The sequence below is a fragment of the Nyctibius grandis genome, chromosome 3, assembly GCF_013368605.1.
Source record: "Nyctibius grandis isolate bNycGra1 chromosome 3, bNycGra1.pri, whole genome shotgun sequence".
Lineage (NCBI taxonomy): Eukaryota > Metazoa > Chordata > Aves > Nyctibiiformes > Nyctibiidae > Nyctibius > Nyctibius grandis.
This window is the reverse complement of record NC_090660.1, coordinates 64,118,685-64,143,010: the sequence shown is the minus strand read 5'-3', so window position 1 is coordinate 64,143,010 and position 24,326 is coordinate 64,118,685. Positions and strand designations below refer to the sequence as shown.

The 24,326-nt window shown below is 41.6% G+C and overlaps 1 protein-coding gene across 1 annotated transcript in view; it reads left to right on the top strand.

Annotated features, from left to right (window-relative positions):
• Positions 1-22,866, top strand: part of KLHL14 (kelch like family member 14) — a 58,854-nt gene extending 35,988 nt beyond the window's left edge. Inside the window, exons 3-8 of the mRNA XM_068397028.1 lie at positions 7,888-7,977; positions 12,501-12,579; positions 18,853-19,043; positions 19,193-19,351; positions 22,095-22,252; positions 22,726-22,866. Of these exons, the coding sequence (XP_068253129.1) occupies positions 7,888-7,977; positions 12,501-12,579; positions 18,853-19,043; positions 19,193-19,351; positions 22,095-22,252; positions 22,726-22,866 (818 nt within the window). The remainder of the gene's footprint in view (positions 1-7,887; positions 7,978-12,500; positions 12,580-18,852; positions 19,044-19,192; positions 19,352-22,094; positions 22,253-22,725) is intronic.
• The last annotated feature ends 1,460 nt before the right edge of the window (positions 22,867-24,326 follow it).

Here is a 24,326-nt window from a genome sequence, read left to right as displayed (position 1 = left end):
CTGTAGGCCCCCTTCAGGTACTGGAAGGCTGCTGTAAGGTCCCCCCGGAGCCTTCTCTTCTCCAGGCTGAACAAGCCCGACTTTCTCAGCCTCTCTTCATAGGAGAGGTGCTCCAGCCCTCTGATCATCTTCGTGGCCCTCCTCTGGACTCGCTCCAACAGCTCCACGTCCTTCTTATGCTGGGGGCCCCAGAGCTGGATGCAGTACTCCAGGTGGGCAGAGCAGAGGGGCAGAATCACCTCCCTTGACCAGCTGGCCATACTGCTTTTGATGCAGCCCAGGATATGGTTGGCCTGGGCTGCAAGCGCACATTGCCAGCTCATGTTGAGCTTCTCATCAACCGTCACCCCCAAGTCCTTCTCCTCAGGGCTGCTCTCAATCCATTCACCACCCAGCCTGTATTTATGCTTGGGATTGCCCCAACCCACATGCAGGACCTTGCACTTGGCCTTGTTGAACTTCATGCGGTTCTCACAGGCTCAGCTCTCAAGCCTGTCAAGGTCCCTCTAGATGGCTCTATGTTGGGCTCTACTTCAGAGACCATAAATCCAGGCCTGAATAGGTACACAGCATATTCCACTGAGGAGCAAGTGTTTCTGAGGTAACGCTCACAGTGGTGGACAACATGTGTCTCCTGATAAATGATCTGTGGGAATCTGTAGGGCATCTGGATGGCTGGGGGCAGCCTTCAGCAGGTTGGCGGGTAAGTAGGGGATAACAAAACAAGAGGAACTGTCAGTTTGAACCTTCCCGCAGGACTGTGCATTACATCCCCTTGCTCTGCATCATACCAGGTTTGGTGTATTCACTTCCATGTGCTTCTCAGACACTATATGGGCAGTTCAGCTGCATGGAGTCATTTCCATGGGGGAGACGGCAGAGGGGCGCAACAGAGTGTGCATAAGTTTGCTATACACTGCGCAAGGAGGATTGTGTCAGGATTTTGGTACAGGAGCATCAGTTATTATGGTGGAAAGGCGGTGTTCTCCTACTTTATCTACACACTGTCGATCCAATTAGGCAGCTTTATTTTGTTATTCAAATGAAATCCAAATGGGTGCTTGCAGCTTTGAAAATATATGGGTAAAATCTGTTCTTGCAAACAGCCAAATGTATGTGTTGCTGAAAACCTAATAAAACATGCTGCCATAGAGTGAATTTCACCCATGGAAGCAGACAGGTCTGTACTCAGAACTTGCATCCAAGTAACTTTAAAACAGTTTATTTCAGGGGGAGTTGAGCATGCCAGTTATTCCTGATATTATGTTTGCCTGATCTGGTACGTCAGCATGAATTTAAGTGTCTTATTTCAGATGCTTACATACGAAAAATTTAGCCTATTAAAACAATTAAAACTGAGAAGCCCGCTGAAAAAGCCTGGCTGGTATTATTACAGAGAATGTATTACAAGAATAACTCCTGACATTTGAGTGAAAAATTTGGTATTTTCATTAGTAAGAAACATCTTCATAATGTGAAATATCATAGTTAATATGAGATACCGTTCACTATGTTTCAAATTATTCCAAGGACTTTCATCTGCTCACATAACTCTTTCTTAGTGCTTATGTTATCTTGAACTGAAGGTAGGTTTGAGGTGGCATTTTACCTTAGCTTACCTGCAGCCTCAGTTGAAGTAGGGACTGTGTCCTAGATGAACTCTGCTGGCCTGTGCCCATCCTACCTGTGATGGCTTGAATGGAGTTGCCGCAAAACTGGCACAGGGATGAAGAAGTTGTGAAGTTTCTGTCTGAGCTGATGAAGTTCTCTGTGGTGCAGCTGGACCAGACCTGTACCAGTTATTTGCTCTCAAAGGTTGCTTTGAGGCACAGATCTTCGTCCTGATAATCATTTGTATCAGAAATAATGTGGCCAGCAGGACTAGGGAAATGATCGTCCCCCTGTACTTGGCAGTGATGAGGCCACACCTCAAATACTGTGTTCAGTTTTGGGCCTCTCACTACAAGAAAGACATTGAGGTGCTGGAGCGAGTCCAAAGAAGGGCAACGAAGCTGGTGAAGGGTCTGGAGAACAAACCTTATGAGGAGCGGCTGAGGGAACTGGAGTTGTTTAGCCTGGAGAAAAGGAGGCTCAGGGGAGGCCTTATTGCTGTCTACAGCTACCTGAAAGGAGGTTGTAGCGAGGAGCGTGTTAGTCTCTTCTCCCAAGTAACAAATGATAGGATGGCAGGAAATGGCCTCAAGTTGCGCCAGGGGAGGTTCAGATTGGATATCAGGAAAAATTTCTTCACCGAAAGGGTTATCAAGCATTGGAACAGGCTTCCCAGGGAAGTGGTGGAGTCACCATCCCTGGAGGTATTTAAAAGACTAGTAGATGTGGTACTTATGGACATGGTTTAGTGGTGGTCTTGGCAGTGCTAGGTTAACGGTTGGACTCGATGACCTTAAAAGTCCTTTCCAACCAAAATTATTCTATGATTCTCTGATCTTAGGATTTTCTGTTTATGGTGACTGCTGTTGGATTGTTCCAGGCTTCCCACACTGAGTTGAGCTCAGACTCAAGGTTGGCACTGATGTGTTACTAGAAAAAGTGCTTCACGTGTTTGCTTGAATTTGAGGTGACAGGGTGCAGTTTGGACATAGGAATGTTAACAGAGGTATTCGCCATCTACTGCTGATTGTTCTCCTCTTTTAACTTTGTTTCATTATCAGTTGAGCAGAAAATACCAGTGGGTGAAAACCCAATGCCTTTACAGTCAATAGCAAAACTCCCACCATGTTCCCTGAGGCTAGAATTTCATACTTACTGTAGTCACTCTTTCCCCACAATTATTAAATAACAAACAATTGAAGTGAACAATTCACAGAGGAATCCTAGTGTTTATTTATATAACCTCCTTGGTGAGTAATAACAAGTAACATACAGTAATAAATACATAGTCTTCCTGCAAATGATGTATGGACCAACGAAAGGTGAACAGTATCTGATATTCTGTTCACAACAAATAATTGGACCAGCTGCGGTCTGGCCAGCGTTTTGGGGAGAGGGCTGGGCATGAAATGAATATTGTGTCTCTGCCATGGGCAAATCCCAGTGTCCTCAGGTGAGTTTGCAGGTGCCTACTGTACTGGAACAAGACATCTTCTCACATTACTCTGCCCTCTGGAGACCCATGGAAATAGTTTTCAAGTAGCTGTAGCCAACAGGTTAGGCTGTTAATGTTGTGGAAGGTCATTATTGACTCCATACGTCCTCTGTAATGACATCCTGGTCCTGGAAACACACTCTTCTCTTGCATCATCTGCACAGGCCATTAGAGATGATAAGCATGACTTCTTGGTGTGTACTGAGTCTTGCTCAAGCTGTGCAGTAGCTGAGGAAGAGATTTATTGGCGTTCCTCATGGTACCTCCTGTATCCCAAGAAGCTGAACGGTTCAGGGCAGTAGAAAAATCTATGGATTTTTTTTTTAACTTAGAGTAGAAGAATCAAGTGCAGTTTCTGAAAGGAGTTTTTAGCAGAGCAGGGGCATGGCTATGGGCTGTATCACAGCTTTCAGATCTCCTGGCACCAGAGCTCATCCCTCCTTCTGTCTTGAGAAATGCCATTCCTGTTCCCCCTCCTTCCCTGCTAGTTAGTGTTAAAGTGACAATAGACAGGGGAAGGTGGGTTGTAAGGAGAAGGAGGAACAGATGACCTCTTGATTAATGTATGGAGAACAACCAGATTCTGTTTCCTAACTGTGCAATTGTTGGCAGAAACTAAGCAAAACTGGGTTAAGACGAACAGCACACATTGTTTGCTAGGTGAGTGAGGTGTGTCGCTGTCACCCCCATACAAAAGTTGGAGGTGCCTTTGGAGCATTGTTGCATCTGGCTGACCTCATAGGCATTATGGTTGAGAGTGTTTGGTTTCATGAGCATTTGGGGAGCTGGAGACTCTTTTTGAAAGTAGGTCCCAGAATATTATCTGGTGCCTTTCATTAAAAACGGTTTGGCATGTGTGAGGAGTTTTTGCCTGGGACAGCTATCCTGATGTGCAGAGTGCTGCTGTGTCTTCCACTTGCCTCTGCATCTGAAGAAAGTTCATGAGTGTCACCTTCTGCACAATGTCACTGATGTTTGTGTAGTGAAGTATTTCTTAGCAAACACCACTGCAGTCTTGGACTCCACTGCCTTCCAGATCATTCTCAAGTATAAATCACCCATTTGGTTTTGACCTAGAAAGCTCTGCATGTTACATATCTGTACCTGAGAAATTGCCTCCCGCCTTACTGAGGGTCTGCAACCAATCATACATAAATTTTATGGGAAGGGAGCTGGTGGGGGTGTTGTCCTCTGTAGGGCTGCTTGGACTTCTTTGTGCTCTCGGTCCAGAAAAGCACAAGTTTGTTAACCATGGGCCTCCCGAGCTTTGGGACGTATGTGTGAGGGGCAGCGGCTTAGAGGAGGTGGTTTCTGCCCGCTCCAGCTACTCTGTTTACATCTGTCCATCTTATGTAATTCTCTGGCACCTATCGCCTTGGTTGTTAAGCATGTTTCTCAGATGACCATGGCTTTTTTTCATCTTCTTCTCTTTTTAGTAGTCTTTTCTCCTTCCTTTTAAATCGGTCTTTAATAAAGTTGAGAATTCTTGCACGGGGTTTTAGAAACATGTGTTATTAAATTTAAAATCTGTTTTCAAAGTGCCTCTATCCTACTCCCTCTAGTAAAGTGACCTTTTTAAATGGAGGGAAGTGGGTTTAGATGACAGTCATGATAAATGCGGTCATGTTCACTCAATAAAATAAGGCCCAGTGCATTTGAGGATAAATCAGTGAAATGTACAGCCCCACCTGTCTGTCTCCATCATTCATTTCCACTGTCACTTTCACAGTGGCTGATGGATCACAGTTGCTGTAAAATTAGACAGCCTTTAATCTCATTTCATCCTGATTAGCTTCTCCTTACCCTTTCCCTCTAACTCACTGACTGACACGCTAAAAACTCACACCGGGCTGTGTTTGAGCGTGGCGTACAAACTTCTCTTCAAATACCCTTTTTGTGGGGCAGGCAGGTGTTCCACTTTGTTGAAATCAAAAAATGAGAAGATGGGATTTTCACATTATTAAAGCAAAACAGCAGACAAAGGCTCATATAAAATTAATGAAAGCAGCAGCCTGGTCAGATTGTGTGAGGGGACAAATTCTTCCTGTTACACCCTGGCAAGTCCAGTGAGTTTCAGAAGATTGTTGCTACTAGAGGCTGAATTTAGCGTGCTCATTGCCAGATAATTTTGACTAGATCTTTGAAAAGTTAGGTCCTATATGAGTGTGTGTTCATAAGTAATTACAGTTTGCAGCACAAGTTTTCTGGTGCTTTCAAGGGGCGTTTTATAGTGGTAAAAAAAATTGTTCATTCCCAAAGTTTTGATTTCTGTGTATAACTCACGATTCTGAGGAACCCTGAAAATGGTCGGGGAAAAAGACTGCGATGTTGGCGATTTCACAGTTTCGAGGCCAAAACTCCCTCCCTCTTAGATGTCCACAGTATTGCTCCATCCTCCCTGTTTTCTCCAGCTCCCTTGAGCCCCGTGGGCGATTCGTGAAACTGACAGCAGAGTTTTCCCCAAAGCTCTGTGAGAAACAAAGGCCATACTAAAGGTCTGCAGTGTTTTATTGCAGTCACCTTTCCTTCTGAGGCCCAAACACTACCCTCCTTTCTGAGGCATGCTTCCCTTTAGCTTTCCTGTGAGTTACGGATGGTGGTTTGGGTCATTTGGGCCCAATCCCCTATCAATGGGAATGTTGCCATGAAGTTAAGTAGGAGCCAGGATTAAGGCCTTAGTTTTCAAGGTTTAATTATCATCATAAGTGTGGGAGTCTTATTGCATAGTTTATATGCATGGGAACAGCAGAAAAGCTTAAAATATAATTTCTTCCTCTACTGGCCTTGTTTGTGTCAATATGGAGGACAAATAAATAAAAGCGTTTGCAAAAATGAAAACACAACATGTGAAAAATATGCATGTGTGCTGCCTGCAGGCGGTTCTTCTGATAAATGCTAGATCTCTCCAGATTGACCAAAGGAAGAGCCTGGTTGAGGGTACAGCCACTGGCTTGGACCTAATTGGAAACCATAACAGAACATTGGATTAGGTAAGAATTGAAGCCCCTGCAGACTGATCCTGGGGAGTCTCTTCTTGAGAGGAAGGGTCCCAAAAAGCATCTAAGGAAGACAAAAAATTTCCCGTGGGAGACCCAAATTCCTTCTGTAGTAGAAGCATCCACAAAATCAAGGGAAGTACTGGGTTTTTGAGAGAGAAGATTTTAAAATCAGAAAATGTCTGAGATTATAGAATGAGATAAACACGACATGGGGGCTAAGAAGATAACAAAAATCTGTTTCATTCTTTTATCCCACTGTAGGAATCTGTAGGTAGTATAAAATCTTGTGCAGTGCCTAGTATAGGATTACTTCCCAGTTAAATAAAGTGTTCTAGTAACAAATAACTTTAATTAATGAACTTTCACTATGTCTGTCTGCCCAATTTAAGAATTGCTTCACTTCCATGACTTGAAAGAGCATAGACTATGAAAATTATATTCGACCTTTACTAGAAACTAAAAACGTACCTTACTTATTCATCATTGCCTTGGCAAAAACTTCAGTAAGAAGCTTAAATGAGCCCGCTTGATCTTTAAGAAAATGTGTCCTAAATAACAAAGCTGTGCATATTTCTTCTTATTATTATTTGCGTGTGCTATACTGCACAACTGCATTCTGAGAAAAATAAAAGATAATAAAACAAATGAAATGAGAGATATATCACCCAAAATAATCCAAGTGTGAGATAGTCTGCCTCTTTTTTTTTTTTTTTTTTTGGCATTGGCAAAAGAGCACAAAGTAAGAGCTGGCCCTGAGTCATATTGATTTCCCACTGCACTGGTTTCCTAAGTGCTCTGTTGATCCGTGTCAAGCAATAAGTTCTCTGCCTGTACATGCACATCACCTCCCCATTTGTCCTCACCTAGATTTAAGGTGCCCATATGATGAGCTGAACAAGGACATCATTTTTCCTACTGGTGTCACTGGGCCAAAACTACTCTATGTGGTATGATAACTAAAGCTGTGTAAGTTTACATTTACCGTATAATATCACAATAGTGCCATATGGGACATCACAATAATATGTACGTATTATTTCTTATTTCTGTGTCTTCGTACTTGCAGTGGAAAATGTAAATTTTAAAAAATCGATTATTGCGACTGTAGTTGGTCCACAGTAATCCAGACACCTCCAAAAAAAAAGGGGTATTGCAAACCTAATGCCACAGTTTTGATCTTTGTTAACAAAGGGCTTCCTAATTAGATGAATAGAAAATGTGTGGTTGTGCTGCTAATGACATTGTACAGGAAATTAAGCGTATACATTTGGAAAAGGCATTAAATCAGCAGGACCTTAATTTAAAAACTTAAAACTGTATGGAAATGCAGCTTGTTCATTGCTGTGTAATAGGAAGCTACTGAACACACTGACTCTTCTTGTGGAAACATTACCATCAGAACAAAGCTGGGCTGAGGTTTTTTTAATGTTTCCTAGCATACTAGGATTCCTAACATCTGCTTATTTTCAGCAAAATATCAGGCAACTTTGCCCCTTTTTACAAGTTATTTTTAGAGCAGCATATACAGCAGTGGGGCAGGTGGGGGGGCACCAAGGGACCAGAATTACAGCTTTTTTCCTCAATTATTTACAAGATTGAATAACATAAGGTTACTAATAAGTGGCTTTGTCTGCTGCTAATTCAGTGGACGTACATGCTCAGGGTGATGCATTCCCCTATTATTTTGTACAGATTTAATCCCAGTGTTGTATTTTGTACCTTTGAAAATACTTGATGGAATCAGTGCCCTGAGCTCACAAAGAATTCTTGCTTTACTTGTAGTTATGCCATATAACAGCGCCCATCACTGTGTCGTGGAAGTGGAAAACTTCTTGTTCGTGCTGGGAGGAGAAGACCAATGGAACCCTAATGGTATGTATAAAATATTAAAAGGCACAGGCAGCATTTGCCTTCCTGTGTCTGTCTGTCCATCAGGTCAGTTGATGTAATCATTAGCAAGGGATTTTGAGAATCCTCAGCCTAATTCTTGAACCTAATAAAGGCTACTTTTAGATATTGGTGTAATAAATATCTGGTACCTTAGCATTAGTATCTCCGTCATTCATCAGCTCCCACATCCCTTGAGAAATGCCACAGGCAGCAGAACAGACTCTTTCAAGTGCATGCACCAGGCAGCAGCTGTTAGGAATTTTAACCTTCATTTCCAGTCTCCTTCCAGTCATAATATAATAATGCAATTGCAGTAGATGAATGCTTCTTTTCTATTGTCAAACCAGATACTCGCAGCTAAAGTTGTTAATGTGTTAATTATCTAGACTCTGAGATTCTTAAACTGGTCTTTTTTTTTAGTCTTGTGCAAGAGCTTCTCATATAGATTATCTGCTGCTACCTTATTTGATTTGATTACTTCATAAATTTACCACAAAGAGAAATTAAACAATTTAACAGGCTTCTGAGCAAAGCGAAAGGAGAATACCATGCCTTGCAAAATTCACAAAATTATCAAGACATTGTTAAAAAGCTTGCACACGAAGAAAGAGTTGTAGTTGTAGCAGTCTGTGTAACAGAGATAATTATGACTGAGAAACCATAAAACAGCTTGCAGGTACACATTTTTACTTTAAAACACCAGAGAATCCAGCTGAAATTACATATACTGCATATATTTTATTGTGAATGCCCCATTTCAGCATCTGCACTAAACCAAATTATAGAAAATTGTTACATCTGTTCACTTCCTAAAACCTGAGACAAACAATCCAGTCCACTCTATAAGCATATTTCGGGTGTAGTTAAAAATATCACTAAATGTCTTAGGAGAAGAGCCCTTCAGTTCTGTTGTTGAATCTCCTTTATATTAAAAAGTAGATAGTATGGTATCATTAATGACAATTATTACCAGGAGCATCATCCACATCCAACAACTGAGGGCCCCTCTTGTGCTTGGTGGTAGGCATATGGATAATAAGAGGCAGACCTTGTTCCAGACAGTTCATCATTAAATGGCCATGTCACATGAAGGATAAAAGAAAAGAAGTATAATTACCCACAATTTCAAGACATGGAAACTGAGTTGCAAGGTGATGGAGAGATGTTAGAAGGGGTACATATCCTGTATCTGAGGTAGGAGTTGAGCACAACTGTTCATGAGGTGTATAGTACCTTAGGTCTAAGTTCGCCTGGGTCAACTCCTGAGCTGAAAATGTTGCTGAAGATGTCTAACAGCATCCTTGTTCTGTGAATACCAGTGCTGTGATTTTTCTGTAGAGAAGATAGGAATAAAAGAGGTAGGAGCATTGCTGATACTGATCTCTCTACGAATTTGGCCTGAGAGAAATGGATCTCACTTGTCACAAAAAGTGGACCTGAAATCATAAACTAGATCCTGTGCTATTGCTGGGCTAGTTATTTCTTGGAACTGACTTGCTCCAAATGTACAGCTACATGGGAACTGCTCGCACGTACCCGCTTGAATTTATGTAAAGGCCCTTGTCTGCCATCCTCATAGCACAGAAGGGGCTTCAGATGGACCTTGCTGGAACTGTCTTGACAGAGCATTACAAGGCTTTCAATTTGAATGAGAATGTGCCAGGTGTTTTTCCAGTGGAAAGAATTCTCTTTGAGATGGGGGCAATGGAAGGACCGCCATATGTTTCTTTAGTCATCAGACCAGCAGATTCTTCAGGAGCTGGGTGAATGCTGAGGAGCGCCCATGCCCCCTCCATGCTGCTCCTTGACTTCCTGACAACCTAGGGAGCGTGGGAGACATATTTTCTCGCTCTTATACATCCTCCTATGGCTATGCCTTTCCAGTCACAAAGGATTCCTGCACGACTAAACGCTGATAAGAGCAGGTTGCAGAACACAGGCATGGAATTAAGACCAACCTTCATAACCTTCAGAGCTCTTCACCTTTTGGCATGGCTGCAGAGACCTTCCTGTAGAGAGCAGAGAGCAGCATCTGCCTCCTTTTGTCCCATCGTCCTAATTTGCTGATACTGACTTCTGATCACTTGTCACAGTTTCTGTGTTCTGACAGGTGCTTCCTAACACGTGTAACCTCCTGACTGATGAGCAAGGCAAAATAATAGATACCATTCTCTTGCCAACTGAAGTCCAAAATTAAACTGGAGTCAAACCACTTACACCAGGCAGCTTAAGTGGGTCATCAAGTCCTTTTCCTGCCATCAAAGCATCATATAGTCCCATTTAGTAGATTTTCTAAGCTCCATTCAAAAAGGAGGATTTTTAGCCCACACTACTCCTGTTGGAAAGCTGTTAAAGAATCCAATTGCTCTAAGTGACTAGGAGCCTTATTCTAATTTCAAGTAAAATGTATTCTTTGACTGTCTAAATCACCTTGTTCTCATGCCAAAGTTGGCCTTTAGCTTAATAGTTTTCCCCCTCCTGGAGATTTGTTCCTCTGATGTATTACAGACAGTGCTCCTATCCCCTTTCAGCTTTTGTTTTCCTAGATGCAACAAACCAAGTTCTTTGTCTTCTGCCACAAGGTAAACTTTCTGTTCCTCCTGTCACTGTAGCAGCTCTTCTTTGTGCCTGTTCTTGTTTGATTTCATCTCCCTTCCTGTGAAGTGACCAGATTTGTATCCTGTATTCCCACCCTAGGCTCACTAAACACTTCGTTTTCTACCCTGCGCTATACAATCTTCTACATACACGGTACTTGTACAGAATACGTGTATGATGCATTATGTTAGGAGGCCAAAATCCCCAAATCATAGGTTTGTATGACAACAATTAAAAAGCTGCTATATAACCACTGACTACTGAAGTCCCTAGTAACTCTGAAAGATGTAGTGAATACAACAGCATTAAAACCTCCTACTAGAAGTCCAAACTTATGATCAATACTTATGTTGTCTTGAAATCCTGTTTTTTTGAAATAGAAATAGATTAATAAATGTCCTAAATAGTAAAACCTAGAGCCAGTCAGATGCCTTGCTGTTACTGTTTTACCTCTTATTGAATATATAGCTCTCAACGCCTCTTTTTCTAAATTGTCTGTGTAGACTAAAGGAATTCAGATAGGGACCAAGAGCAAAGCCTCGCTTCATTAAACCCAGTGGCAAAATGACCAGTTGCCCTTCGTGTATGGGGATCTCACCCTGTGCCTTGAGATGTGTTTGAGTGGTGCTCAGTATAAAGGGCTTTGGTCCTTATTAGGCACCACACTGGTTTTGCAGGGATGCTGCATTATTCATCAGTCTTCTGCTTTATCCTTCTCATATAGAACAGGCTTATACATAGCAAGGGAATGAGTTTGCTTCCAGATGGATTGGTCAACAAGGTTTCTTTCTCCGTTTCCGTGTAGACCATGATCTTAAATTATTACGAATATAAATTCTAGCTGTGTCATTATTCTTCTCTACAATCTTGATGGTCTATTTACACATGCTGAAGTTAAGTGTGGAATGAAACAAGCAAAGCAAGCCAATCCTACAGAGGCTTCTCCGATGCAAAAATATTCACCTTGTGGAATACCCAGTGACCATTTATAGAACTGTGACATATGCAGTTGGGTTATTCTGCTGGCCTGTGAAGCCTCTAATTCAATTTTTTAGTGATGCATACATAAACAAAGGTTTCTGTTTCCGAGATCCTCATCTGTTGAAGTCTCAGGTGTTACAGGAAATTGCCATACACTCTCTTGCTTCAGTTTTCTTGCTTTGTTGTCAATCTGCATGTAAAATGAGGTGAAATCTTAATATCATGAAGACATGAAGACAGTTCTTGGGCTTGACAGCAGGGATAAGCTAGTTAGCTAGTGTATGTTGCTCATGTTTCATATTTTAGCTAACACACTTGGAATAAAACTCTAAGAGTGTGTTCCCCCTTCGATGCACATGTGTAATTCCTTCTAACTTAACACTGAAAGCACATGGTAGAATAAACCATCTAGTGCAAACACTGCATACCCCATGCTAATGGCTTATGCAGCTCCTGGTTATTTGCACAAGGTTTTTTTACCGTGTTCCACATAGAGATGATGTGAGGAGAAAGAAAAGCACATGTTCTCCCTTTGAATTTTTAACTTGACACAGAATACTCTAGTCATAAATATACCATGGGGATGCCCTCTTTTGGGCAGTAATTTTGTTTAATGCTGTGATGTATTGTGGCTATGAAAGTACCACAGCATCTATAAGTAAATTTAAATACACATTTTCAAGATCTTATTACAGAGAGCAAGAATAATCTCTTACCTGCTTTTACTGCTAACAATTGCTAATTCAAACCTTGCAGTGCCCCCATTTGTTGAATTATTACTGTACACATAGTGTAATCATACGTTGTAAAAAGGGGAACCCTTCTTAAAAGCTGTCAACTTGTGAAGTGTATGTAATATATATTAAAATCATGATGTTAAATACATGAAACAAACAGCTGAATGTCAAAATAATCTATCTTTACAGGGAAACACAGTACAAACTTTGTTAGCCGATACGATCCCAGGTTTAACAGCTGGATACAACTTCCACCCATGCAAGAGAGGTAAAAACCTACGTGTTGTTCAATATACGTTTTATCATCCTAGGAGCAGCTAAAGTTTGTCTTAGTTCTGGGAGTAAGGAGGCCTCCAGAAGCATTGAAAATATTGAGTTAAAACCGCAGCATGCAGTTGCGTCCCATTTGCCTCCTGATTTTTTTAAACTTTCCAAATTCAAAACTCCCGATGCCAAATCCTGCAGTGCTAACTCTTGAAAAAAAACCATGGACTTTGTGCAATTACTGGTTGCCTGAGTATGGTCTGAAGGATTTTTCTGAAGTCTTCATAGTGTCCTGTCGTGTTCCCTCACTGAAGCATCATGATGAGTTTGAAGTAAATAAGCAGTATAGTCAGATATCTTATAGGGAACTGAAGCCTTCACGTGTTGACCCCATCCTGTTTCACCATGCCAGCCATGAAGACCTCTCCTCAACGTGACTCACCTTGTCAGAGGACTCTTAATCCTAGGTGGTCTTTGAGTGAAGTTGCTGTCAGCTAATGCATATTGGAGTATCATATATTTTAATCTTAACTGTGTACCAAAGAGCAGAGGTACATATAGACTTGAGCAATGACTGGTAAAAATGGTGTAAACTTAACTGTGGATCCCAAATCCTACCTTGGCAGGTAAAAAGTCCCCCAAAACTGAACTGAAATGGTGCATGTTTCCTAAGAAGAATCTCAAAGGCAGAAGATCCAACGTTATAATGTTTTATGAAAGAGCATTCAATGTCCATCCTTCAATTCAACACCCATCTTCTCATGAATCTAATGTACAAAAGGTCTCACACCACCTTCCTAAGACACTTTCGTTATTCCACGTGCTGTCAGTATTATAGCTGGTTTTCTCGTGGTTGCCCCCAGTGTTCAGGTGTCTGGCAGTCATAGATATATTGAACTCAGTGCAACCTTGCAATTCAAGGTGTGTATTACGAGATGCATGGAAATATGGCTGTCCTTTCAAATTTTCAGAGGTAAAATGTCAGTCTGCAGAGTTTTTGAAGGGCCTTTGTTCAGGAGGATGTAGTTTGATTGTCCTAAGTCCATATACAGACCCATGTGCGATGCTTGTCACCAAAAAATACTGCATTGTACCACTGCATAAAAAGGCACAAGTGGAAAAGATCTGAGGAGGTTCCCTGTGGGAGCTGAGTGAACTGATAAAATTAGCCATATAAATAGAGATAAGAAGAGGATCACTATTCATCATAGTCCCTGGCTTCTCCCTCCCTCCTGCCAGGACTGTAGGGCGTCCCCACAACTGAGTTATTTACCTTAAAACAGAGGGATGCCTTCCCCTCTGGTTCAGCTCCCCAGACTGTCACCACCAGCTCAGATGTTGGCATGGGACAGGCAAGACGTGAGGTGTGCGTGAGATTGCGCATCGCCATTCAGGTCATCCTCAGTGAACTGGGAGGCTGACTAGTGTTTGTACGGAGCCTGAAGCTCTTCTCTGGAGCCAAATCTGTGTCCTCATTAGGCCTTCTGGGTATCTGCAAGCAAAACTCCTGAGTGGCATGTGTGCTGGCTGAACGGTTGGATTTATTTGGCTGACAGACCTCAGAAGGCAGAAGTGTAGGTAGTTGAGGGTTGGAGAAAGCAGACAGTAAGCATTTTTCCACCTCCACAGTGGCCAGTTGTGTTTCACTAGAAAATCAGTTTATAATTGCAGGTGCTGAATATGACCTGCCTTGTGCTCTGGTGGAAGCTGCTGCCTTCAGCCAAGAGTCAGAAACTCTGCTGGGTGTTGTGATTGCTTAGCAGCTGCCCAGTAATAAACTGTAATGCATTAGTGTCTCAGTGCTTTACAGTGTTATTTAAATGTAAAGGTCCACTCATACGTAGTTCCTTCTACAAGTGGCTTTACTATGACAATGTTAATTGTCACCTCTTTTGTTCAGGATACATAACTCATAGGCTTGCCCATTATTTTTCTGTAAAGGCTCCTAAGCTTTGGGGCTATTGTTGGAAAACAGGGATTTTCAAATGACTTTCTAAAATGTTTTTAATGGTTTATTTGCTCATCCCTAATGACTTCCTCAGAGTTGTTGCAGCCTTTAGAGGTAGAGTCTGGCCTAGTTTTTAGAAGATCATAGAAACAAGAGAGGGCTTTGATGCAGTCTCTTTTCCCAACTCCTTTAGTCAGATAAAGTTCCCATTAAAGTCAACAGGCTATTCTTTCCCCGCTAGGAGTACAGGGTCACACCCTGTCTCTGCTGGCATAATTCAGGCACCATTGACAAGACAGACTATTTAATGGGTTTTTCTGAGTCATTATGGTCCATCAAGTCAAAACCTACTTAGGAATTTTAGTCTGAGAATAATTGTCTGCATAAACTGTAATAGCTCCTTTGAAATGACTGCCAGGTAAATGTGGGTCTCATTCACAGGCAGTATATTCTCAAGTTGAAAATCTGTATGAAATATTTGATGACTAAACTTTTGTCTCATATGCTGAAATCCATATCTGATTGATTTTACTGTATGAGCTATAAAGAAAAGTCTAATCCCATTATGGATTCAGAGCCATCAGTGTATTTTCTTTAAAGCCCAGTTTGGTTTCTTCTCATTTAAAGAACACCTCAAAAATACATGCTTTTGAAAAGTATGTGCTATTTTCAGGTGTGCTTTGTTTAGAGAAGCAGCAAATGACTCATCAGCTTTTGAAATACACATCTGCCTGACGATGCAATAAGAATGGGCTGCTTTTTGGAGAGCAGTTCAGTTAGACTAACATGCCTACTGAAGGAGCGGTCTTTGTAGCAGATGGATCTGAACTTGTGGCATGAGCCTCAGCTGGACATTTCAGTCAGTACTATTGCATCTTGCCAGTGCAGCCCAGAGCTGGACAAAGTGTGTAGAACATAGTAACATTTAAAACACCTTCTTTTTTCTTACATTCTGAGTTTTTGTTTAAAGATCAGCAAAGAACACAGCATTGTACCAGGGCCTGAAGAAGCACAAGTGGAAGTGAGCATGACAGCATCCTCACTGAGGCTGAGTGAACTGAGAAAAGAAGGTGCAAAAAAAGAGATAAAACAATTTCACATTTTATTTTAGTCTTTGACTTTAATAATAGTAATGTTAACCCTTATTAAGATGACTTTAGTTTTTAAAAAGTAAAGCATACACTCTGAAAGTGCCTCTGAAATCATGGCCAGATACTGCAATCATCAGTAATAGCATTGGTAGTTTTAAACCTCACACTGGTAGTCGTATTTCTTGTTTCAGGGCATAAATTCATCATCTGTGGAAATCAGAAAGAAATTCTTCCCGTTTATGTGTGTGTACTTACTAGAAGTTAGTTGGGTTGACTATTGAGTGAAGGGATGTGAAGGAAAGGCATTTCAGAGGCCAGTGAACATTGAATACTTGCAGGTCCTGAAGAAAGCCACAAAATAATTGTCTTATTGTCCATATTCAGATCCTGAGGTGCATTCCAGTTATCTGATTAGAATGGATAGTGTCTTCCCAGTTTTGTTGGAAAGTTGTCGTGCAAAGATTGCTGTATCCTGTTTTAATCTGAATCATATTTTACAGCAGTTTAAAAAGTAATCACTGGACAGCATGCCCCTGACACACTGTATCACTGAAAAGTAAAAAACCAAAAAGCTTAAAATATTTGTGGCAGGAGCTACTGAGTGAATATTCACATCGAAGCGGAAGAGGGAAGCGTGCTGACGCTTTCATTTTTGCTCCTTATAGTGACACTGTGTGGATGAAACAAGGAGTACACATACAGAATAATGTCAGTGAAATCCTAGTTAAAATAGTAATGCCTGCAAGTTGTACCTACCTCTGTCTATTTATTTAAACCTGAACTAAAAAAAACATGGTGAGAGCAGTTCATTAATTGCTTTGTCAGAGGAGGTGCACAAGGACAGACGAGTGGATGCATGAGCACCCCAAGCATTGACGACAGGCACCCTGTGGGTTTGTGCTTTTCGGCTGCCGGACATGGGAGGTTCAGAGAACATGTGCCCACCCGTGCAGGCTCTCTGATGTCTAATAGGATGTGACCTCTGCAGCTTTTCCTAGTTTTGGGGTTGCTATGGGCTGTCTTGCCTCTGGCCTGTCATATACTCATAGGAAGCATATAAGCACTTGATTGCCTCTAAAACCTATATCCTCTGTCAAATCATAGTGAAATCAGCCAGCAGGTTTTTGCTGAGGAGACAACACTCAGGCAGACATGGGTACACATACAGTGTAATCAAATAAGCTTTGTTTCCATAGAAAATCAGGCTAAAAACATAGATGCACAATTTGCTGCCCAACCATGCAGAGCAATATATGCCGTCAGCTTCTATCTGCCCATTGACAGGTAAATTAAATGGTCTTATTTAATTCGGCAGTATTGCTGGAGGCGCTTAGCAGTACTCCTGTCCTCCTATTGGCCTCTTTTTTTTCAGTAGCCTTAAACCTGTGGTGGTGATCCCACTCCCACTCAACAAGGGGTGCTGTCCTGCACTGTCCAAGTTGCCCATGTGCAGGCAAGGTGAATGCAAAGAGGTGCTCAGTGACCCTGGCTGGTGAGGAGCCCTGTCAGGTGTGCACCAAATCCAAAAAGTAAGGCCAGAAACAGGCAGCGTTGTGTCAGATGTGCTCCCTGAACGCCCAGCCAGCCCTGCTGTTTCCATGGCTGTATTTTTGGGTCTGCCTGACCTCTCCTCCGACTTACAAACCACCAGCCAGTCTCAGCCACATTTAACAAAGAGGGAAATGTCTCCAGAATGTTAAAGCATATTGCAAATTTTGTGGAAATAGGCAGCTGGGTAAAGGAGAGAGATCTTATTTGTGCCTTCACTGAAGGAAATGCTCCTGAACGCGTGCCTGGCTAGATGGCATGTTAGAGGCATGGCACCAGGGTTTACTAAGCTCGCCTTGTCATGGGATGACTATAGTGAAGTCTGGGGAGGAGTTGGGACATACCAGAGCTGTTAATTGCAGGGTGTTGTGCTCTGTACATGGACCACCGCTCATCCTGAATGCCTTGCAGTGGTCTGCGGGATCAAGCCCTTGATGATGCAGGTGACCATCGAGCCCCCAAGATTTACTACGCAGTTCAGGAGTGCAATATGCAGCTGCTCCTGGATTCAAATTCGGGTGCCTGGGCAGAAACCAGAGTGCATTGTGTCAGCCACAGAGCGGGGTTTGGCAAGCTGCAGCCACACTCCAGCGTGCCTGCCTTGTAGGAGCTGTCAGAGCTAGACCTTGCCGTGCCTGACCCACCTGCTTGTCTCTGGGCTCACACGCCACTCCAGTTTCAACCAGGAGAAAATCTGAAGTTTGGGACTGACAATTCTTGTCATTCAGCATTTTGTACAGGTCTTCATCCTAGCCTAGCTGTGCTCTTTTGCAGTTTTCTTTCTAGTATCATTGCAGCTTAAAATTAAAGGCTTCTACCCTAGTAAGCCTTCCTGCTTGCTGAATAATCCAGGGATCTTTCCCTGAAAGTGGATTATACCAAACAGGGTCTCTCAAAATTGTCTCCTGCTCTATTTTTACTTCAGCAACAGACACTCATCGTTAATTTTGGAGGCACGAGGAAGATGAACTAATATATGCCTAGCAGTCCTGACTAGAAAAATTAATTATTTTCCTGCATACCTGAGTTACATGTGAAAGCAGACAGGTGGCTAAAACTTTTCTCAGAGTTAGTTGGATGGAGACAGACCTCTTTTGATTTAAAGGGCAGAAATGTAATATTGTGACTAGCATAAGGAAAGTTGTTCTGTTTGCAGTACTGCAGAAAGAAGAAAAAAATGATAATTGAAGAAAAATTTTGATGATGTGGTTCTCTTAGTAAATTGGGAACAATGACCCTTGAAGGACGATAAAGAAAGTGAATGTCAAGATAATTTATTATTGTTATATTATCTACCTCATTTTTCACTTTGTCTTACTGAGTTGTTATATCCCTTATAAGGTAATGCCCCAAACATTAATGAGCACCTTTTTATCTTTCACGGGTGTGAAAAAGCAAGAAACAGCTTTGAAAGGGGGTATTTTCTGCCACGTTTATGTGTGCTTAATTGTTTTGATACCAAAAATGAAGTATTTATTTGATGTGGAGCGTGTATTTGATTAGTAAAGCAGCCACAGTCTCTAGGATAGCTGTAAGCATGTGAAGCTCCTGGACACTTGAGCTCTGAAGTAGCATTTGAAGGAGCAGCTATCTTAGTTTGGGGAATCAGCTGGAGAGGCAAAAAATGTGGTTGACGTGGCTAATTGGTTTGTTGTTGGCTTGTTTTGTTTTGTTCTGCCCTGTCCTCCAGGAGAGCCAGTTTCTACGCCTGTCGCCTTGACAAGAACTTGTACGTAATCGGTGGAAGAAATGAAACTGGCTACTTGTCCAGCGTGGAGTGCTACAATCTGGAGACAAACGAGTGGCGTTATGTGTCTTCGTTACCACAACCTTTGGCAGCCCATGCAGGAGCTGTTCACAATGGCAAGATATATATTTCAGGCCAGTGTCTTTTATAATTCCTGCTATATAGCAAAAAAAACCCCAAAACAACAACAAAAACCCCAGAACCCAAAACCGTAGAGCTAAATTCCTGCTGCAGCGCAATGTCTATATTTACATTAATTAACAGAGATATATTTACTTTGCAGGAGGTGTTCACAATGGAGAATATGTCCCCTGGCTGTACTGCTATGACCCTGTGATGGACGTCTGGGCCCGAAAACAGGACATGAACACAAAGCGAGCAATCCACACTTTGGCTGTAATGAATGATCGACTGTATGCAATTGGAGGAAACCATTTGAAAGGTCACATTTTTACTAGTGAAAAAGCATTCCAGTGTCCTCTGTCTCCTGATAAAGAATATTTTTGTTAGACAGTCATTGTTAAATACATTAAAAACCAGGCAACACAATTTAACAGGACACTTGAGCCAGCAATTTTAAAAACATTTAATGCAAATTATTTTAAAATTATAACAGTACATTAAATATATGAGTAATGAATGCTTTAGATAATAAAAATGGGAGCTTCCATTACTCAAAGGCATGGACAATTTGTCATTACCAAGAATTCAATGAAACAAACAGATTATTCTTTGACCCGAAAGTACCAGCGATATTTTCCTCTGTAAATCATTTTCCAAAATGTGCAGTTAGAGAGCTTTATTCAGAGCAATACACAAAAACAAGCTCCTGATTTAATGAAGAGAAAAAAAAATCTCCAGCCATTAAATATTAGGACTAGGCTCTTTAGATCCCTTTTTAGTATTAAATGTAGCTTGTTAATTATAATTCTTTTTAGAGGTCTCTTGTTTTCATCTTTTGAAAGGTCTCATATTAAAATAACTACTGCTTAGGCATCTGGTATTTTTGTCTTAATACCTACATGCCGTTGCTATTACTGCTAAAGAGATTCTGCATAATCCAGCCACTTAGACAAAAAGCACAGCTCCTGCTCCTTTGTCTCGTGACAATATTTGACAGTTTATATTCACATTTTTTCTTCTTTCTCCTTTCTTGCTTAAAAAAAAAAAAAAAAGGCCTCACAACAACAACAGAGAAAATTGTAATGCAAAAGAAAAACTGATGTTAACTGCCAGTAACACCAGGCCATGTACCTGTATGACTCCGGCACCCAAGTCCCCGTGTGACTCTGAAGCCACGGGCTGCTTTTGAAGATCTGAGTGACTGTGGAGCATGTAGGGGACAAAGTCTCAGATGTAAATTTTCCCTGGTAAACAGTACTGGTGCATAAGCCCCTGCAGCCAGGTGTAGGGCTGCTGCGCCTCCACTCCCCACCCCAAGATGTGATGGGTGTCCCTGGAATGGACTGTACAGGAGGAAGAGAGTAAAAGCTGGCTGCACACCTGCACCTGCAAATTTTGTAGAGGTTGCAGAGCTGCACAGTGTTGTCTTTTTCTCCTACTAAAGTAGAAGTCAACATGTCGCACCCCTCCTATAGCTAAAGCACATGCTTTGGTTTGCATAGGCTTGAATTGCTTCCATCCTGCCTTCTCCTTTTTTTCACCCAGTTTTACCTACCATCCTCTGGGGAAGAAGGAACTTCTAGTAAACATTGCATTTTTGCCTCTACAACTGTTGCCCTAGGTGCCTTTGTTATGTATGAATGGGTCACTGTTGTGAGAGGTATTTAAACTCTAGGCTTCTGGAAAGCTGCCGGCTGGCTGGTAGAAGGGCTTTTTGGAAAACTGGTTTATTCTGTACAGTGAAACAAAAGGAGGAGCTTCAAGGAAAGGGAGGAGGGAGAGGACTGAAGTGCGGATGAAATGCTACAAGTTCTCCGTGGGGGGGAGTAGCAGGGCTCCATGGCAAAGCCCTCCTTTGTGAAGCTGGATCTGTATGCTAGTGTCAGCAGTGCATTTACCGCATCACAGCTAGTCATGTGCGTACCGCGGTTTATTACGGAGCTTTTGACAGATTCTGGCCATGCAGCGGTGGCCTTCCTGTGGCCCCTTGAAAACTTTACAGCAACAAATTATTTCATCACGGCTATATATTCCTGACATAAAGAATACTTGTACAAGCAGTATCATTGTGAAGTACCAATATCACCAAATGCCCTTTTCCAGAAAATCTCTTTTCTATCATGCCTTGATGGAGAAGACAGTAGGGTCAAGTAAAGCATCCGAGCATATTAAGAAAGCCATAATTTTACTGTGGTGCTCTGGTAAAGAAGGTAGTTTGAGATAGGGAAATGTCTAAATATTGGAGCAGGAACCAAGACTCCTGGGTTCTATGTCCATGTTCAGCTCACTTAATTGATACTGATTGATACAGCTTGAGAGTCTTGAGCAGAGACCCATCTGCCCTTTGGTAATGACAAAGCAGCAGTCGCATGGAGCCTTTTTCGGTCTGTTAGGGAAGGATGGGGCCACCGGATTTTTTTGGTTACATTTTCTGTCACCTGAAAGACTTCATCACATCATAGCTGCGTGCTTAGGGTACACCTTAAATCAGCTTGAAAATTGAAACTGGTCCTGAACATCGTGTCCGTCATGCTAAGCACCTTGCCCCTCTGGAACAAAGTGGCATCTGTTGTCTAAGTTCTACCTTGACTCGTTAGACGTTGATTTCTGAGCGAGATTTAATCTGTTGACTTTTGAATAGATTAGATCCGCTGACCTTTGTAAAAGACTGCCAGGACAGTCTTTTCCTACATGTTCAATCTTGCGTTAGCACTGATACATGAGGAGAAATATTGCTTGAATCTGCTTTCATCATTGATAGCTTATTACCGAGTGTTACTTTCTGATCTGTTTTGGTTTTATATGTACTTATGATTTGTAGAAGACTGTAGAACTAATGGTAAAAGCTTTCAACAGATGTATTTGAACCAAAATAATGAGACTTTAACGTTACAGAAGATGGCTTAAATGTATATGGCAGTATTTTCTAGAAGTAAGTTTAACAATGATGTTATAATTGTAATAATATAATTGTAACTGTAATTTAATAAATTTAACAGTAAAACAAATAATAAAACAGTATGTCATAATGCACGTTCTCTTTTCTCAATGTCCTCATCCAGGTTTCTCCCATCTCGACGTAATGCTTGTGGAATGCTACGATCCAAAAGGCGACCAGTGGAATATCCTCCAGACTCCTATTCTGGAGGGTCGCAGTGGCCCTGGCTGTGCAGTCCTTGACGACAGTATTTACCTTGTAGGAGGCTACAGCTGGAGTATGGTGTGTACCTGCTTTCTGCAATGACCCTTCCATTCCTTCTGAGCTCTTGCGGCCAGTGCGTGTATTACTCAGACGGGATGGAGAGGAGACGAGAGATGAAGTAGCTTCAGGGGCAGGTTTTAGTTTGGTTTTCAACTTGCGGAGAGCATGGAGTATCTTTTCACCTTTGTGCTTTTCTATTTAGATGAGTTATTATCAGTTTGTATTCACTGATATGGAGTAATATAAAAATCAGATGAAATTTGGCAAAAGTGATTGATGGGACTGTATCCTTATAGCTCAGCTTATAAGGTGCTTGTAAAGGACCCTGTTTTGCAGAGGCTGGGTGCTCAGCCCATATGAAAACCAAACCTCTTGAAGGACTCCTAAAGTAGAGCTCAAATCCATGAGTCACTTTGGAACATCTTTAAAGCTGATGTGTGACTTGGATTTCACCAAAGCCACATTTAATACGACTTTTTTTTCAATTACAGGGAGCCTACAAATCTTCTACTATTTGCTATAGTCCTGAGAAAGGGACTTGGACAGAACTAGAAGGAGATGTTGCTGAGCCACTTGCAGGACCCGCTTGTTCAACTGTCATATTGCCAGCCTGTGTACCATACAACAAATGATAATCAAGGGGCACTGACACGAACACTGATTGCATTTGGGAAAATGATGACGGGTGACGTAAATATTTTATTAGAACAGGATTCCTGTTAAAACGAAGGTACCATAATTGACCCCTTATTCCATATTTATGCTTTAGGAGCAAACAAAAAGAAAACAAAAAACAGCTGTTGTCCCAGCTCAGATAGATGCCGGTGTCTTATGAAGCAAGTAGCTAAAATACACCGAACATTACATGCTGACAGACTGCCATTTCAGACTGATTTTAACTTTTTCCTGCTGCAGAGATATTCCTCACATCAAATTTAACTTTAAAAAAAATGAAGGCTAAGTGTTCAAATACAGACTGAAGAGACAGGATCAGTATTGTGCATTGTATCTACCTGCATGTGATCTGTGTTGAAGTCATGAGGATGTTGTTTTCATGAATGCTTCAGAATTCAGATAGTGAAAAGCTCACACTGCATTGCAGAATTGTCTCCTCCTCTGTAATCCTAACCTACAGCTACTTCACATGCTCTGCAAGCAACACAGCACCAGAAGATTATAAAAGGTAAAGAAGCATCATTCAGTTTTTGCACAGCTTGGCATCTAATACGCTCTGCCTTCCCAGTCCCCATGTGTAAGTGCTGCAGAAAGCAGACTACAATGAAAGCCATGCTTTACAGAGCACTTCTTGCAATAGCAGCTTAGGGATTAGGATCAAATTCTTCTAATCACACTTGTGTAAAGTCAGAGTCATTTCACTGAAATCACACGGAATGACTGTTTTTAAATTACTATAACAGAAATTTGGTCCTACACCTTAAATTCTGGGTTCGTAAATTATTTCTATGACCACTTAACGAAGCACCAAACTCTTTACTTACTTTTCACTAACCTGTTAGATAGGAGCATCCATGCTAATCACTTCCAAAGACAAGATGACTGCATTTAACTGTAAATGTATTACTTTGGACTCTTAAATGATTATGCACAATTTTGGAGAGACACTGGTAAGTAGTTAAAATACTCCTGTGTGGTTGATCTTAAAATGTACTCTGAAAGATTTTTACTATTGATCCAAAGTAATATGAGGCTAGACTTTCCACTGCCTTATAGCCTGTGTAATTATTTACACATTGCAAAGCGAGTTCAGAATGCTACCACATGGGACCAGCAGCATTTAGGACTCGCTTCATGAACCCGTAGTTGCTTGCACAAATCAGGCTATGTTTTAAGCTTTTGTCTTTCTGTCCTAGCTTTGCAAAAGCAGTGACAAAATCTGAGCCTGATTCTTCACCACCTTGCAGTTAACATAATCATCTACACCTCAGCAAAGTATATGCATAATTTTTCCATTGTGGTTTACCGGTGCTGCATCCATTACCCTCAGGACCATCCTCTTCACTGGTATAAACTGACATTGCTCCATTGAAGCCAATGGATGTACTTTAGTTTATGTCAGCTAAGAATCTGGCCT